The 18,012-nt window shown below is 40.4% G+C and overlaps 1 protein-coding gene across 1 annotated transcript; it reads left to right on the top strand.

Annotated features, from left to right (window-relative positions):
• The first annotated feature begins 1,085 nt into the window (after positions 1-1,085).
• Positions 1,086-17,096, top strand: plekha2 (pleckstrin homology domain containing A2). The gene is made up of 12 exons (XM_015008430.2): positions 1,086-1,438; positions 5,865-6,027; positions 6,173-6,229; positions 7,699-7,747; positions 7,910-8,007; positions 10,350-10,481; positions 11,026-11,115; positions 11,207-11,275; positions 11,365-11,435; positions 11,936-11,999; positions 14,657-14,734; positions 15,425-17,096. The coding sequence occupies exons 2-12, from the start codon at positions 5,887-5,889 to the stop codon at positions 15,866-15,868; spliced, it is 1,293 nt and encodes a 430-aa protein (XP_014863916.1). The 5' UTR covers positions 1,086-1,438; positions 5,865-5,886; the 3' UTR covers positions 15,869-17,096.
• The last annotated feature ends 916 nt before the right edge of the window (positions 17,097-18,012 follow it).

The raw sequence follows: 18,012 nt of genomic DNA, 5'->3' as shown, positions 1-18,012 counted from the left end.
GTGCGGTGTGATGGACCAGCACAAGTACATAACTGTAAGTGAGAAGAAAGGGTTCAAAAATTAAAAATTGGAAAGGTATGACAGCATGTGTAATGTTTTCCTTTTAGTAATTACACCTCTAAATGGGTATAATGAGAATAAAAAAGATAAATATAAGTATGTTAAAGAAAAAATCCAATATATTCTAGATGAAGCAGATAAAAATCATAATTTTAACGACAGAGGTAGACTAAACAAACATAAACGTACGAAAGGATCCTCAGTGAGGATAAATTAGCCAACAGGAGGGTTCAACATGATTTAAGTTTGATTGCAAACAAATCTGGAGAGACAGCAACAAATTCATCCATCTCTATATCTAGAAAATTGCTAATGTTTTTTTTTTGTTGCTTGTTTATGAATGTGAAACTCTTTGGTTAATCTCATTTTTTTATAACGGCTGACAATGTCAACTCTATATTTAGCTCAATATGGTAATGAGTTTTGAACATACTGAACTGATTTTATCTGTCTGTCCCATTAATCACAGCCAGGGGGCGGGACTGAGACAGAGTTACTCAAGATCATTGGTCTGTGTCTGACGTACTGTGGACTTTAACCAATCAGATGTTAGAATCCACTTTGAAAGGTTTAAAAGATTTAACAGTAAATTATAAATTTTTGTTTCGGATGTTTTTTATTATCACAACATTTAATGTATGAATTTGACATTCATGTCTGATTTTAGTCAATTCTTCACAAGTTAATACATTAATTCACCTGTGACGTGTAATTGAATTAATTTTGACACCATAGTCTTGCACCTGCATGGAGAACAATAGCCATGTTTTCTCCGTGCTCCTGTTTGTCCAGGTGCATGCTTCCTTCTTTTGCAGCTCTTTCATACAAACCACCTGATTCAGCACTTTGACCTAGTTCTTGAAAAAAAAAGACTAGATGACATATGGTGTGCAGAGAGAAAGAGCGCACACTTCTGATGCAGCGAAAGCCTTCTATTAATAAAAGATGTGTTTTACAAAAGGATTGCGTTGATAAAGGTGTAACATGAAACTGAATTTGAAGTTATAAGAAAGGCCTGTTAAACTCGGCTTTCTCTCCCTCGGGTAAAAAGTAAGCAGCAGCTGCAGGAGGAGGAGGAGGAGGAGGTTGGGGCTAGAGCTCAGGGGACGCATAGATCACATCCGGGGCTGGTTTATTCTAATACCGAAACGTCCAACCCGGAAAAAAAAAAAAAAGGCAAGTCTTCTGTAACCCGATCACACAAACAAATAGAGGATAGTGTGAGGGCGTCGTGCACGCCGGTTCATCTGTAAAAGTGTAGTCTGTAAAAGTTGTTTAAAAGTTCCTCTGAGGATGATCGTCGCTGCCGAGGCAGGCTCTCCGCTCTCCGCTTGGTTTCGGGGCGCTGGCTGTGGCGCACTCTGACTCTCCACAGCGGGTAAGTCTGGAGACAGCGGCAGCAGGGCCACTTCATGGCTCTGGCCGTCGCTTTGTGTGCGTGCAGGAGCTGGGAGCTGCAGTAGGTGTGTCATTCCGTGGACTTGTTGGTGTCAGTGAGTCACTGCAGGTCATCTGAGCTGAACTAATGCTGTGCAAGTCAGGTGTTGTTGAGTAATTCAGACTGAGAACGGTTCAGTTATACATGCTCGAACTCAACTTCAGTGGGAAGTTGCGTTAAACTCCATCTGTTCAGTGAACAGACAACAAATGTGCAACATCTAGAAATGATTTCTAGCTCTCTACTTAACAGAAATCTCATTTTACGGCACAAATCATCCACGTCAAATAGTCGTAGTTGTAGACAGACGCGGAGATGCACAGTTAGTTTTTTTTTTTGTTAGTTTTTTTTTTTCTGGCCACGGACCATTTCAGTTCTAAAATATTGGGGTTATTAGTTATGATGCATTTAATGAATGGGGGAAATATGGATTATTCAGTGTCTCATCAACCGACTGCCTCGGGGAAAATTGACCAATTCCGATCTGCTGCCGATGGACTGATACATATCTGGTCTGAGACAAAGGAAACACAAGTGCTGATGGTACGAATAGTGCTCAGAGAATTGAAGGGTTAAAAACTGAGTTGTCCGTTCTTCCCCCTGTTTAAGTGACGCGTGGGCTGGTACACGATTCTCACAGGATCTTACAGTTTCACAGTATTCACTCTAAATAGCTGTCGACAAAGTCTTCCTTACTTGTCTTAACCATTTTTTTTAAAGCAACTCTCATTGATTAGACAAAAAGTTGAATGCTGACCTGAGCTGGAGATGCACTGATCGGTTATTTGTTGGAGATTTGACCTTGACATGCATTACCATCAGTGAGTCTGCAGTTGTCTTTGGTGCTTTGCTGCATCTTCATATTTGATGTTGTAGGCTACAGTTTCAGACAGCTGGATATGTTGCCCCTTTTCCAAGAAGTAACTGATGTTACTTCCCATTAAACATGCAGAACATTCTTCAAAGGGATTTGTTTATATTTAACATGATTGTCATTTGAATCACATAAATGACCCCAGAATTTTGTCAAAAAACAAATTTTTATTGTTTTACCTACAGAAATGCTTTTGGTGACATTTAAAAGGTCTTCGCTCACTATTTTGGATGAAACTGTTGGTTTGGACTTGAAAAGCCTTTGGGAATTTTGTTAACATGCCATATTCAGCATGGAAAACACAACAAATCTGCTGCAATTTAAAAGAACAGAAATGGTAGTTTTTAATCCACAACAAAATTAAGGATTTACAAGAATGTCTTGATTTATGCATCATAGTTCATATCTGTAACTTTTATCTGATAACTAAAAAGTAATGCATCCAATTATGGTGCATTTGTAAAGTTGTTAGTTTTGATCAGTTTAATAAACTGGAATAGAAAATGAGTAAAAACAGGCTGATTCAGATCTGCCCAATTGCTAAGATGAGAGAAAGGATATTTTAAAAAAATAAATAAATAAATGACTAACAAGTGCCTCACAACTCAGCAGACTCAGCTAACAAGCTGGTTCATTAGTAGAGCTAGATGCTCTGGGAGCCAGCCTGCAGTCTGTTGCTTCACAGAAATAACACTTGTAGTTCACCAGCTACAGTAGTTTTAAAACATTAGGCAAATAATAAATGGAGCTAGTGCTCCTTTAGTTTCTGCATGACTGTCTGTCATTTGCAACCACAAATATTCACTAAGAGCTGAACTGATCTTTTATTCTAGCCATGAAGAAAGGTATGGTAGCTTTCTTTCAGCCAGCTGACCAGCAGTGCCGTGTTGGGGTAGCTCTGCTTTACTCTATGCTGCTGAAGAAAACTCTGGTATCTCCAGCACTTTCTGTGTCCTACTTTGAACTGGACTTTAAGCCAACATGGTGGAACATTTTATGGTTTTGAAACCGTAACCTTTTAAAACTTTGGTAACTTGCGGCCAGAAACCTGCCTGTGATTAGTGAAGATTATTCAATCCTCCCTTTTTCTGCTTTACTAGACCCCAAAACCTCAAGATGGAAATAAAACCATTACAAATCACTAACTTTCTAAATGCTCTTTGCTTTCTAAATGCTCACTATCTGGTTTTGTGTATCAGACGGGTTGGTCTTGTGCACAAATGGTCATTGTTTGTAGAGGAATGTTTCACTCCATTCTTCTGTGTAAAGTATGTGTGATACCACAGCCCTTATCTAAACATAATATTTTCCCCCATAAGCTACTGTATATTTAGCTACTGTCTTGCTTTTTTTTTTTTTTTTTTTTTTTTTCACAAAAACAGGGCATTTAAAATATCATCCAAGTTTTATTTATTGGTTTGGTTTCTACCAAAGATGGAAAAACCTCCCCACAGTTTCTCCAAGCAATGATTAAACCAGATGTTTTCTGATGCCCAGAATAGCGTGTGTGCCCTGCACACAGTTGTGTGGATGTGTGTCTCAGTGGTGGCATCCGTGTGACCCGTGCACCTCCACCTTCATGTTTCCATCACAGCCTGTGCTTCTGCTAAGGCCTTCTGTATCTTTGACCTATTTCAGTGGCAAACATGCACGATTGACGCATGCGACGCCGAGACTGGTTTCAAAATGAGGCATTTTTCTTAAGCATTGGTTTAAAAATAACTCTGCAGGAGTTCCGCCCAGCAGGTGTGACTTGTGTGCCTGATGGCATTTCTTGCTCTGGTTCTTGTGGGAACCATTTCATTGAAAAGTTGATGCATTTTTAGCCCGAAGAAGCAAAACGGTGTCATTAGACTATTAGCAACAGGAGGGATAGAGACTATAATTTATCACTCGCAGGTAATGCCTAGTTAGCCATTGTGATTTTGTGCTTTTTGCTTATCTTAAAAAGCTTTAATGGATTCAAACATCGACAGCCTGACCTTTGCTTTTCTCCACAATTGTACTCAATTCTCATCTCCCTTCAGTTCTCAGTCTGGGTTCTCTCCCATTGAGCTCGATTTCATCGGTAAATTTTCTACCAGGCCAATCAGCAAACGGAAGGAGAAGTTATGAATGAACACCTTGTTTTTCTGCGTTGTTTCAGACTTGTAGTCTGCCTGTAGTTTTGTAGTTTTAGCAATGGCAGCGGAGGAACTGAACAAAGTCGTTCAGTCCGTGTTGGCCACGAATCCAAATACTGAATTAACATCAACGACCATCACATTCAGCTCAGTCCTTGTTCATTTATTGTACCGTTTGTCATACATTGCAAATTATTTCTTATCCTGATAAAAGTTTAGATGTATTGTTGTCTTGATAAATTTAAATTATTGATGTTAAAAATAAAACTGTCTGAAATGTTATTTTTACTGTTTCCTTCACTGTTTGCTTCATGAGAGCATCAATCAGTAACTTCAAAAATATAATTAAATTTGAAAGTATAATTAATAAAGTATAATTAAATGCATTGTCATGACTAACGTTACAGTTTGGAAGTATAAATGACACCTGGAGTATGAATGTTTTTACGAACAGTATAATTGCATTTGGGGCGCTATGAATGCTGGGCCATGGAGTCCCAGTCGTACATTTTTATCATCATTTTTTTTATCAATATCTCAATAGCACTACAAAATACTGCAATAAAATTCAAAATCCATATTGCCCACCATTGCTTCTCTCTTCGCAGTTGGAGATGGTTGTTTGCAGTGCAGGCAATTCCTGGTTAGCTTCATAGCACTGAACTGGTGCGTTGTGTAAGTTATGGCTAAATGTTAGCGATTGGGTTAAAATGTAAAACTCAATTGGTGTTCACCCCTCCAGGAAGCAATCATCTCTCTCAACAGCCGCAGGTCCAGTCTGTACGAAGCAAAGCTTAGAACAAGGGACTGGTTTCTGCCAGGCTGAAATATCTAGAAAAAGAACATGAAAAACGTTTGTCCTGCACATAGTTTTGTGCTTAATTCTGGTTTAGCTTTCAGTGAGGTCAATAAATGAAATAAAATACTGCTTGGTACTTCCAGAAACAAGCAGAATAAATATGACAAGAATAACTGGGTTTCTGAGAAGAATTAGTCCTGATTATTTTTAGGAATCTGCCAGCAGCTCTGTATTTTACATGCTCTTCTTCATTTTGAATAAACACACACTTCTTTGACTTGATCTCCTCTCTTTCCTCTTCCCTGTCCTGTGGAAATGTGCCTGTGTGCAGATCTGGAGAGTAGTGTGTAATTTTCGGCTGTGGTGGAGGGCCTCAGCTCAGCCTCGGGCTTTCAGCTTTTGCAGCTCAGCCTCAATCACGTCACATGAAAAACTGCTGAGTGCGAGTGGGTCGCTCTCTTCCTGTGTGCGTGTGTGTGTGTGTGTGTGTGTGCGTGTGCGTGCGTGTGTGTCTGAACTCTTAACTCAGAGATGATTTACCCTCCACATCTGTCTGCCTCTGTGTCTCAGTGATTATGTGATAGTGGCAGCGATGCCGTATCTGGACCGCTTGAACCGTGTGTGCGGCTTCCTGGACATCGAGGAGAAGGAGAACAGCTGCCGCTTCCAGAGGCGATATTTCATCCTCGACACGCAGGGGAATGTCCTGCAATGGTACATGGACAACCCACAGGTGCTCACACACACACACACACACACACAACACACCACCAAACTGGAAGCACGTTTGCACAAGCAGCAGGAGGAAATGAAAAATGATCAATATAAGGCCGTGGGACCTTGGACTCTGAACTAATGACTGCTCTGTTTGTATGCAGAACCTGGCCAGCGGAGCCAGCTTTGTTGGCAGCCTGAGATTAACCTACATCTCTAAGGTAAAGCGTGCACCCCCGTTTGTTTTCAGACACTTTTGGACTACAGACAGGAATTTACGTAATGCCCATGTAGGCTACATTCAACTATATTACTCTACTTTAATCAAACAGTCCTATAGGATTTATAGGATTATACATAATATATTAAACATTTATCTGAAGCATTTCCTCCTCTTTGAACAGTCAATAATGCAAAAGTCATTGTTTCTTACTTGTTTTGTTTTGGCACCCTCATTTAAAGTTTGATCCCATTCTGCATTCAGTTGAGTAATAAAGCATCGTTGATTTTCATACTATTTTAGCTAGTAAGCTAACAATGGATCTCAGACTAGTTCGATGTGGAAATAAGTGGCTTCTTCTCAACCTGATGTGTTCAACCAGTCAGGTATCTGATACAGCAGTAAACTTTGCACGGCTTTGCAGTATTCAGGTGGAGCCTGTCAGCTGCTCAGACCTACCAACCTGCAGCAATGACATGTGAACACATGCAGGTGTCATGCAGTTTGTGTTTGTAGCACCGAATCCACCCTCTATTTTTAGAAACTGCATCCCAGCGACAATTTTTTGAACTAGACCCAGCTGTAAGTTATCTAAAAACACTTAATAAATCAGCTTCTGTCCTCCTGGTCTTGACCTTTTTGATCTCTGAAGACCTCTCACTTTTGATTTGGAGCAGAGTGACATGCTTGAAAAACTTTCATCTGAGTTGAAGAAAAAACCCAAAGGAAATCATTGCAGGAACTTCACATAAATTTAAATGAGCATAGCAAAGCGTGCAATGCAAATGGTGCATCTGAAAAAAGTTTATTTGGCTTCTTTTTGTCTCCTGCATGTTCTTTTCTTCTTCTGTGGTATTGCCTGCTTGGGAGCTGGTAGACTCCAGGTAGGAGTCGTCACAAGGGCCTGATCAGCCAATCAGAGGTGGACTTCTGGAAATATGTGTCCCCACTAGACAGCCAACAACAAAAATATAACCAGCCATTTGTTTTCTATTCCACTCTTAAGACTGATAAGTTAAACAACCTTTGATATATTCTGAATTATCAAACTAAGATCTTTCAAATATAAAAACTGCCTGCTAGAAGATATTCAGAATGCTATAGATATGAGAGAAGAGGTTGTTGTGTTTGAATCTGTTATCCATCAAGAGTATTCTTAAGACTTAACGCAGTTCTTGTGAGTCAAAGGTCAGGTCTGTAGTGTTTGTTCTCACTACACCCACGAATAATGTGGAAATTCACTCAAGGATTCTGAGACACTCAAGAAGAATTCAGGGTTATCTGCAGCTCCAGTGTGCAGTCACATGCAGCAGCAATGTGAAGTTTTCCAGATGTTAGTTTGCTCGCACAGATAATGACATCTGGCTTCCCTGACATCAAAGAATCCTCTCTTCTCTTCTTCTCTCTTTTCTCTTCTCCTTTCTTCTCTTCTCTCTTCTTTTTTTCTTCTCTCGTCTTTTCTTTTCTCAGGTGAGTGAAGCCACCGCAAAGCAAAAGCCGAAGACCGAGTTCTGCTTCGGTGAGTTCTGCCTCGGAAGTCGTGAAGCGATGACTCGTGCATGTGCGGCGTTACACAACTGCGTTCATTTTTGTTGCTCATGATAAAATCCCCCGGTCGCTGTGGATTTCATGGAACTCTCCTCTCTGTTGTGTTTTTCATTTTACGTTTTTTTTTTGGCAGTCATCAATGCAGTTTCACGGCGGTACTTCCTTCAAGCCAATGATGCAGTCGACATGAGGGACTGGGTGGATGCTCTCAACAAGGCCAGCAAGATCACCGTAAGAGCAACGCGTACACGTGCCGGCACACATCACCCCCCCCCCCATTACATGTCGGTTTGTATAATGACGTATTGATGGAGGTCAGCTCCAAAACCAGTTTGGCCCCATCAGTTTTGCGGATGCCAGCACATCGGCCACAGATGCCCTCTGTTACACTGACTGAATGGGGAAATTGTGAATGCGTGACAGCAGCAGAGATAACACTCAGACGTCAATGTGGTGGAGGTGTTAACATGTAGTTTGCACGTTTGCATAATATTTGTGTATTCAGCTGGAAGCGGGGAGGCTTTTGTGACCAGCGTCGTCCAGATGTCTGACGGTGGCAGCAACAGGTGCCAGAGAGGGGAGCGTTGCTGCGGCGCGCTCACCTGCTCGCCGAGACAGGAAGCAACATCGCTTGCTCTCTCTTTCACTTCCCTGTCGCCGGGGGAGAGAAGGAGCGGCGTGTGCGCTGCTTCTTTGCTGCTACTTTCTTTCTGAGCCGTCTTGGCCTCAATGAAAAAGTCGTGCGAGGCAGAAGGGACGGGATGTTAGCGCAGCCCTAAAAAGGAAATGACTTGTGAAAATAATGCAGTGGTTAATGTTTGACACATTAAATCATCATCATTCATATTTTTATCTTTGTTCTCTGCGGTAGATGAGTGTATATTTTTGCAGACTTGGACGATTATCCAGATCCTGTGTGACGTCAAAATTAAGACAGTTGACGGAGTAGGGAAGAAAAACTGCTTATGTGACTTTCATTTCAGTGTTTGCTGGTTCTTGTAAAGCTCCAAGTAAGTTCTGACAACAAGATATGCCTCTTGTAGATCTCTGTTAGACAATACAAGCCTTTTCTTCCTAAAGTTGGCAGCATTTTGCATTATGTGTCATCTGCTCTTTCAATGGGTCCTAACTAAAGCTGTTGAATAAAATACATTAGATCAGAAAATGCATTCCTGCTGCATGATCTGCATGTTGTGATTGAAATAGAAATATCTGCTGTGTCATTTTGTTCATATCACAACCATACATTTTCAGTGTTTTTATTGATTCATCTATCCACCACTTTTCCATCCAATCAGCAGGGGAAAAGCATGTCCACACAATGATGCTGCCACTACCATGTTTCACTGTGGGAATGTGCAGTACTAGTTATCTGACACGCATACAACTTTGCATGTTGGTTAAAAAAACTCTTATTTTGATCTTATCTGACACAAGCAACTTCTACCACCTTTGTTGTTTTGTCATCATGACTTGTGGTGAACTGCAGTGCAAAAGGGTCTTTTGACGACTTACTGTCAGTGACTGCTATTCTTAAAGTCGTCCTAGTAGTAGATTTCTGCAGTTCCTGCAGAGCTACTATGGGCCTCATGGCTGCTTCTGTAATTAATGCCTTCCTTTACCAGCTTGTCATGTTGTGTGGATGACCATGCCTTGCTAAATTTGTAGTTTTTCCACACTCTTTCTATTCTGAGATGGTAAATTTATTATATATTTTGATTTATAACCCAACTCTCAGCTGGTTTCCTTGGGCTTCAGGATGTCGTTTGTTTACCTGTGTCCTCTGATGCCTTCACAAAACAGCCGGATCAATACTGAGATGAATTTATACGCAGGTTGTTGTTGTTTTTTTTTTTTTTTAACAAGCACAGGATTTTATTTGGGAGACTAGAGTAAAGGGGAATAACTACAAAGGTTCCAGACTTTTCAAGTTTATTTGTAGAAAATAAACCCAGCTCTTACGTACCATTTTGTGTTGGTTTATAGCGTACTTTCTTTAACATTTCTAATGGGACTAAAGCGTATAGTTTTCTCATCACTCTTCTTTTATCCCAGGTGACTTTTCACCACTTTTCTGCTAGGTCAGGTAAATTTGAGGAGACTGTTTATTCTTGATTTGACCACTGGGCGTACACTCAGGTTCCCATTGTTTAGTTACAGTGTTAGCATGCTCACTCTCACATTGCAAAAATCTTGCTAAAAATAATATAGTTTATATTAAATTGTCCCTTTGTGAGGGACTTCTAACTCTGGATGTTTATAAGCTTTAAAGCTCCAGAAAGAAGGAAATGTTCTTTGTATTAAGGAGAAGAAATTGCAGCTCCAAAAATTAACTTGCGTATTGCTTAGTACAATAAATATTACCTTTTTTTAAAAATGATGAATCTGCTTCCGTTTCTGTCTTTTAATTTCTGTCCTTTAGGAGTAGAAAAAAACAAAACTATTTAAGGCTGGAAGTTATGGCCAGTTTCTTGCGTATATTTTCTGTTTTACATTTCACATCTGCCTTTTAACATACATTTTCTAATAAATGTTGACGTCTGAATTGTTTGTACTGTCCTACGTTTTGGCAGGTTCCTAAATCCTGCCCTGCGCCTCCCAAATCTGATGCTAGCGCCGTGATCAGCGACTCTCAGGTGGGGAGGAAACAGCAGGCCTATAAGACGGAGATCATTGGAGGCGTGGTGGTCCACACGCCAATCCAGGTAAGCCTGAGATCTGAGCTGTAATCACAAAAAAAAAAAAAAAAATTTAGCTTAACCAAGAATTTGCTTTCTGGCAGGAAACTAGACGGGTATCTGTCAAAAAAGTAAAAACTCTTTTGGGGAAAAAAAATACATCTTTTTTTTAATTTATATTTAATGACACATCAAAAGATAAGGATCGGCTTTTTGTATATTTCCGCTGACATTTTTGCAATTTATCTTTGTTGATGAATCCTTTGTCTTTGACGTTGGACGGCCTCAATGGACGTCACCCTAAACTTTAGTTCCTTTCACAGATTCTCCGTCAGATTCAAGGTTGGATTTTGGTTTGGGTCATTTTTAAAATATTAATATCTCTTCCAGTAGGGAGAGACTTGTTGATCAAATTTAAACCTGAATAAATAATTATTTGACTTAGCTGTAAATATGTTTATATGCATAAAAAAAAGAGATAAAATCAGAAACTCGTAGTGATTGAAGAATTTATCTGTCGGCGGCTACCACAATGACGTTGATAAGAGGTCACTCTGATGAAATCTTTCAGAATGAAACCGAAGAGACGGAGGGGAAGGAGAAGAAGGGAAACAGGCCTGGTGTGCTGAGATGTGGTTTCTGTGTCAAACAAGGAAATGTGGTGAGCGCTCTGCCTTATTGCCAACCATATTCTCTTCAGCAAAAACTTAAAATAAGTGGGGGAAAAAAGCGGATGTATGGTGCATTTGCAGAGGAAGAGCTGGAAGAGGCGTTTTTTCACCCTGGATGACAACGCAGTCAGCTACTACAAGTCTGACACGGTGACGAGCCAACGTGATTTTCATTTATTTTTCGATTTCCTGTTGACGCTCTCGGCGTGACTGTGGTTTGTGTTCTGCTCACGTCCCAGGACAAAGAGCCTCTCCGCGGTATTCCACTCAGAGACATTCAGAAGGTCCACGAATGTCTCGTCAAGTCGGGGTGAGTCGTGAAACAGTCGGTCTGATTCAGTCAGATTGTGCTTTCTGCCAATCTGTTTATCTGCGGATATAAACAAACATAATTACGTTTTCATCTCGTGAAAGTTTCAGTGTATACGATTGTTTTTTTATCCCCCCTCCCCAAAACTTTGTTTTGGATGAGACTTGACTGAAGCACAGCAGATCAAGAATTATTCCAGTTTTCATCCAAACGCTGCAAAGAAATGCTGCTTCCTCGTCACGATTTGATTATTACAACTCACTTTTCATTACATAACCTTTACGAACAACTTTGTTACCCTTTAACCCACTCATCATATTTACTACGACTGTGTCTCAGTTTAAATTATTGTTCGTCTATGATAGTAGCTGATCTGGTTTTTGTTCATGGTAAATATTATTTTTCAGGTAAACTTAAACAGTTAAATGTTTGAGATAAAACAGTTTTCTCCATGATCTGTAAAAGTATAATTTACTTAATCATTTTTTCTTTTCCACCAGGGACCTTTTGTTAAGAGACAATCTATTTGAGATCATCACCCACTCCCGAACTTTCTACATCCAGGTAAATACAAAAGAAGAAGAAGAAAGAAATAGTACAGTGCCTTCCAAAAGTTTTGCACTTTTTCACATTTTGTCAAATCACAGCCACAAACCTCAATGCATGTTGGGATTTTACTTGGTAGACCAACACAAAGTAGTGCATAATTGTTAAGTGGAAGAAAAATTATACCTTTTCTCATGTTTTTATACAGACTTCATGGAGACATGAAAGTAGCTAAATATAATGTAGTGAGTGGAGAAAAGACCTCAGATTGCGACAGAGCTTCACCTTCCAGCAGGACCGTGACCTTCGTCATCCCTCCAGACCTTCAATTGAACATCCTCAGCATGTTTGTTAGAGCGGCCCAGTCAAAGCCCAGACCTGAATCCAATCAGACCAGTGGCAACATTTCAAAGTTGATGATCTGGATTCAGTCTAAATAACAATCTGTGTGGATTTAAGTGACTCTGTGTAAACAATTTAGAGGGGTAAGACAGAAAAATGTGGTTCTGTCACGTAAAATCCTGATTAAATACTTTAAAGGTTGTGGTTGTAACAACGCAAAATCAAGGGGTGCAAATATTTTGCAAGCCACCGTTTATAAAGCCAATGATTCTGTTGTAAGGTCCTCTTCAAAATCCCAGGTGTTTCTGTGTTGATGTTTTGAAATGTTTGTCTTGAAATGCTCTGCTGCCGATGTGTGGCCCAGGCTCCTTTTTTTGGCTCCTTCTACAGTTTGTTTTTGAGAATCGGACGCAGCCATGTGTTACCATAACAGCAATAATATCCTGTTCCTCCCCCTGGGAGAGCAGCTGACTGAGGCGTCAGCGCCGGATCAGATGGGAAGTGGAGGGAGAGAACGAGACAGGCGAGCGCTGTTTGTGATTAGAGAGAGAGAGAAAAGGAAGTGTGAAAAAAGACTTGGTGATCTCAGATAAACAAAAACAAATGAAATGGAAATCAATGGCCCAGCCTAAAGACATGATGGGGAAAACCTGAAGGTGAATTCGGTTTTCGCTAAACTTTTATTCTGATAAATGCGACGCGCTGTGGGTGGAACAAATTGTGAATTTGCTCGTGAAACAGTTTTAAAAAGTTTGTCCTTGTATTGTTAAAAAAAAAAAAACAACATTTAAGGCTACTGTTAGAAATTTTATTGTGAAGTTGTTTTTTTATATCAGCCAACTAAAGCATTTGTTTTACAATAAAGAGATTAATACATTAGGTGATTAACTGGTTTATTATAAGTATTTGAAATACATGAAACTATGAGGCAAAACAAGATTGAAAATTAGTTTGTTTTTTTATTTAGGTTACCATGTTTGTTTCTGTTTTGTACATTTATATTGTATTTAAGTTTTTATTTGATGAGTATTTGGAAAAATGTTTAAATGCGTCTCTAAGGTTAATATAAATATATCACCTCACCTTGATGTTGCACTGTATCATGGAAAGAGTTTCAGTCCAACCTGGCATTTGTGATCTTAAAATTTAGTGCATCAGTGTATTGTGCTGTATGTATGTCATGTATGTATGTCATGTGTGACATACATGACATATGTATGTATGTCATGCATCGGTTTCTGCATGAAACCCCTAAACTACGAAGAGTCAAAAGCGTCAACACGTGCGTCCATATGAGCATGTTGGACTAAAGCTCTTTAGAAAATCAGTCTCTGTTTCTCTGTCCAGCTTGAATGTATCCATTTATAAATCAAGTTGGCAAATTAGTTCACAGTCTCTTACAAATGATGAATGTTTCTGAAGTGAAGAGCTCCTTCTTTCCGTAGCTCTTTTCAGTTTCTTCAGAGGAGATATTAGTCTGCAGGTTGCATCAGCTGCAGTTTTTGTGTCTCATCTGATGCTCTCCACACAGACGCGGTTCTTCTACACGCCTGCAGTATCACTGCACATTTACATGATTTATGTTTTGGTTCTCAAGAACCAACTGAACCTCCTCCAGCACAAAGAGCATATCTTTGCATTTTTGCACTTTTTAAATGTTCTGAAATAGACGATTGTTATACCAAATCAGCATTTTTCGCTTCTTTTTTCCCTTAAGTTTAGTTTCTGCTTTGCTCTGTGTTCTGCCATGTTGACTGAGAGATTGACTTTTGACTTTGGACTTGTATGTTGCTATAAAGCCAAATCCATCCCCCCACCCCATTTATAAATATTATAATTTTAAACCAAACTACATTAGAAATCTATATTGAAAAACCTCAACAGGAGGATATGAAACATAAAAGATGATGACAATGAAAGATGACTTGCTCCAGGGCACATACCCCTCAGCTTGCACATGTAGTGACCCAGTCAATGTATAAAATGTATAAAGTGTAAAATAGCAATATTCTTTGAGTTTACAGAATATACCTTTTTTTTTTTTTACTCCTGCAGCAAATCGCTATGAAAACTGCAATTTGTGTGTTCTAATCCGATAAAACGTAAATCTTTATATCTCATCAGGATCAAAAAGCTGTTTGTTAAACTGTTAATTAAAAATTGCCTTCCCATCATATTAATTAAACTTCAAGAAGAAGAAGCATAACAAGAGTCTGAACATTTTCAAAAGATGTGTCACCATAACTTAGGTTGGTTGTTAATACAGGTGATGGTCATATATGAACATAATTTCTGACATTCTGCTCCGTGTTTATCTTCTGGTGTTTTTACAGACAGACACCCCGGAGGAGATGCACGGTTGGATCAGGGATATCGACATGAAAATTCGGGAATTCAGAGGACATCCACGGGTAACTCAGTCTTCTTTCACCCATATATGTATCTGCATCTTGAGCCAGAGACACCCTCTGTCTTTAGAAATCAGGTCAAAAGTCTTCAGGGGGGAACACAGAGGTGGCAGTATTATGCCATGGGAATTAATTTCATCTGCAGGAACAGAGACCATCAGAGATCATCAGAGTTCATAGAAAAGGAGATGCACCTGGAAAAAAAATCATACTGGAGGAAGGGGCTGAGGCTCATCTTAAAGCAGCAACAACATCATAAACAAACTGCAATGTAATAATTTAGACCAAAGCATAGCAATGTGTTAAAATGGCCCAGTCAAAGTTCAGACCTAAAACTAACACAGGGTTAGCTTCAAGATTTAAAATTTGCTTTTCGATCCAATCAGTCTTAACAATCTTTCTAAAAATTTATTTTGCATCCAGGTGACAGAAGTTGTTCTATTTTACAAAGAAAAATGGGGAAAATTTTTAAACAATTAATTTTTTGCATTCAAAAGTGTGTCACATTTACAGGATATTTATTTTAAAGATGAGTCACCATTATCAAAAATCTAAACTACATGGAATGTGGATGTAACATTACAAAATGTGAAAAGTCAAGGAGTATGAATACGTTTGTGCGTCACCGTGGAGAGTGAAGCTTTTTAGTCTTGAATTGTGATCGTCGTCTGTTGTGCTGTCTTGTAATTGCAGGGACATCAGTTTAAGCGAATGTCGTCTCTCCATCAAAAGCACAATCCCAGCGGTGCCTCTCGTCACCAGAGTAACGAGGCGCGGCCCCAGCTGGTCAAGTCCTGCTCTGTGGCTCCAGGCTGGCAGCCCTGGACCCCCGTTCCTCCGGGTGAGCCGTCCATCATGGACATGGAGGACGAAGACAGCCCGTTCAGTCCTGTCCCCACTCTGCCTTCTCTCTCCTCCTCGTCCACTTCCTCATCCACCTCATCCTCCTCCAACTCCCTGTCCACCCCGACCCCGTGCCCCAGTGCGTCCCAGGTGCCTTCGACCAGCGGGCTGGGGATGCTCACGGCGTCGGCAGACGCTGCTAGCGGCCGGCGACGGCACCGCTCGCAGCCTCAGCCTCACTCCTCCTTCCCCTTCAGCCTGGATGACGACGGCATCCGCACAACAGACGTGTAACGCTGAGCGGTCTGTGCAGACTCTGGTGTGGACTAACATGTTGGTACCTTCTTTAAGTGATGAATGTGACTGATAATGGTAGTATTCCCTGCTAATGAAGAGACGATGCGTCTACGGCAGCGGTGCCCAAAGTCAGTCCTCGAGGGCCGGCATCCTGCATGTTTCTGGTCTCTCCCTGGTTTAACGCACCTGGATCCAATGATGGCTCATCAGAAGGCCTAAGAAGAACATTGACATGCTGAGAAGGTTGTTTCTACCACCAAGGAGAGAACTAAAACGTGCAGGATGCCGGCCCTCGAGGACCCACTTTGGGGACCCCTGGACTATGGCATGAGATGGGGGTCCACCTGCTGGTGATGTTACTGCTTTGCAGACGAAGGATGCACCCAGCTGGAAGGAGGAGAGGAACTGTTTCTATTGGTCCAAGGACTGTGAAAAGGAGTGATGGAGTATTTTAGTGCAACTTCCTCTGAAAACTTGAATAATCTTGTTAGTTTTCTTTTTGTTAAACTTAAAAAAAATGGCGGCACATGCTTTCAAACTCCTGCACTTGGCCTCATATTCGAATCCCTGACACCAGGACTGTGCTTTTGCAAGACAGTTATTAAACAAAATGTTTAAAGGAATTTTAACACTTTTAAAAATTAGGGATTTTTTTATATTCAGACATCTCAAGAATATACTATTAGCTTCTTTTCACACTTTGTTTCACCCACGTCAGCAGTGTTTTCAAGTCATTCATTCCTGAAACACATTCTCATAAAGAAACAAGTACATCATCTGCATATAGTTACATTTTACTCGTTTGTATTTTTAACAGCTTTCATGTATTTGCTCTGTTTCTTTTTTCTTTTTTTATTTCTGCTTAAAGATCAACTGTCGGTTAACTGTGAGTCCGTTTGAAGGTTGAAGCTCGGTACCATGAGAATGCTGCAGTGTTACAGTGGTACTTGTTGTAAAACATCCTGCTGGTATCAAACCACCGCTCATGATTGTGTCAGCTGCTTTGGAAATGTAAATGTGATTGTCGTTTTGCAGCATTACGTGGGACGTTTTTTGCCACTACCTTTGGTAATTGAACTGTAATTCTGTACTTTGCATTAGTACGTGCATGTATATGTGCGTGTGTGGTACCATGTTCATTCCTGTTTCCATTCTCTGAAGCGTGTGCACTTATCTACCTGCATGTCATGGTAGTTCTTTCTCTAACATTAAATAATGCTTTATATTTTTCTTGTTTGGGCCGTTTCTGATCAAGTCTTTTTGGTGGCACACACTGGACCAAAGTCTTCTAAAACACGGTTTGACTTAGTAAGTGGCATCTCGACCTTTATGTGTTTGGTCTCTAAAAGGCAAATGCTGCTGGACAAGAGGTCAGAGCGAACAACTAATTTGCCCTTTTACACGCGCACAGTGTGTGGGAGCAAACAGGCGTACAGATGCCCATGTACCGACCAGAGGCTGTGTTAAGTGAAGTCTTTCACACATGCAGTGCAAAGTCTATCAGGTAAAACGCCTTAAAACCCAACATGTCCACTTCAGCTCCTGTCCTCCGGTTCAGCTGCCGGACAGTAAAAACGTCTCCACTGAACAGTTTAAATTGTATTAAAGGCCATGAGGCCTTGTGAAATGTCAGCTATGCTGAAATTGGTTTTGGCTTTTATGAAACGAATCCCCTCCAGGTGCACGAACAGGCCAAAGGAGAACCTTGGTGTGAAGATGAAGAAACTTGGTTAAGCTTAAAAGAAACGACTAATGGGACCTGACTGGATGAGCATATCTCTGTGAAAGTGAATTTGATTTGCTTTTATGCAATATTTTTAAAGAGATAAGTGCTTGGAGATGATGCTTTCCTCTGGAAGCCCTCAGGGTCTAATTTCTTGTCACCGTGTGCATAAACTTAACGTAAAGGTCACCTAGCACTTGAGTGTGACGCCTGTGAGTGACAGGCAGCTCTGAGGGCAGAGACACACCGCTCTCCTAAATGTTAATATTCCCACATGGATGCATCTGCACTGCACTGCTCTGTCTTCAACACAGTCTGATGTTTGTCTGCTGGATTAAAATGTTAGAAAATACAGTCGCTGCGCCCAGAGGGTCAAACGTTGACATATTCTGTTGCTTGTAGCCTGAAATAAAAGAAA

The sequence above is a fragment of the Poecilia mexicana genome, unplaced genomic scaffold, assembly GCF_051168715.1.
Source record: "Poecilia mexicana isolate PSO_F unplaced genomic scaffold, ASM5116871v1 scaffold_9, whole genome shotgun sequence".
Lineage (NCBI taxonomy): Eukaryota > Metazoa > Chordata > Actinopteri > Cyprinodontiformes > Poeciliidae > Poecilia > Poecilia mexicana.
Note: the sequence above shows the minus strand (reverse complement) of the source record. Positions and strands in the feature narration are given on the sequence as shown.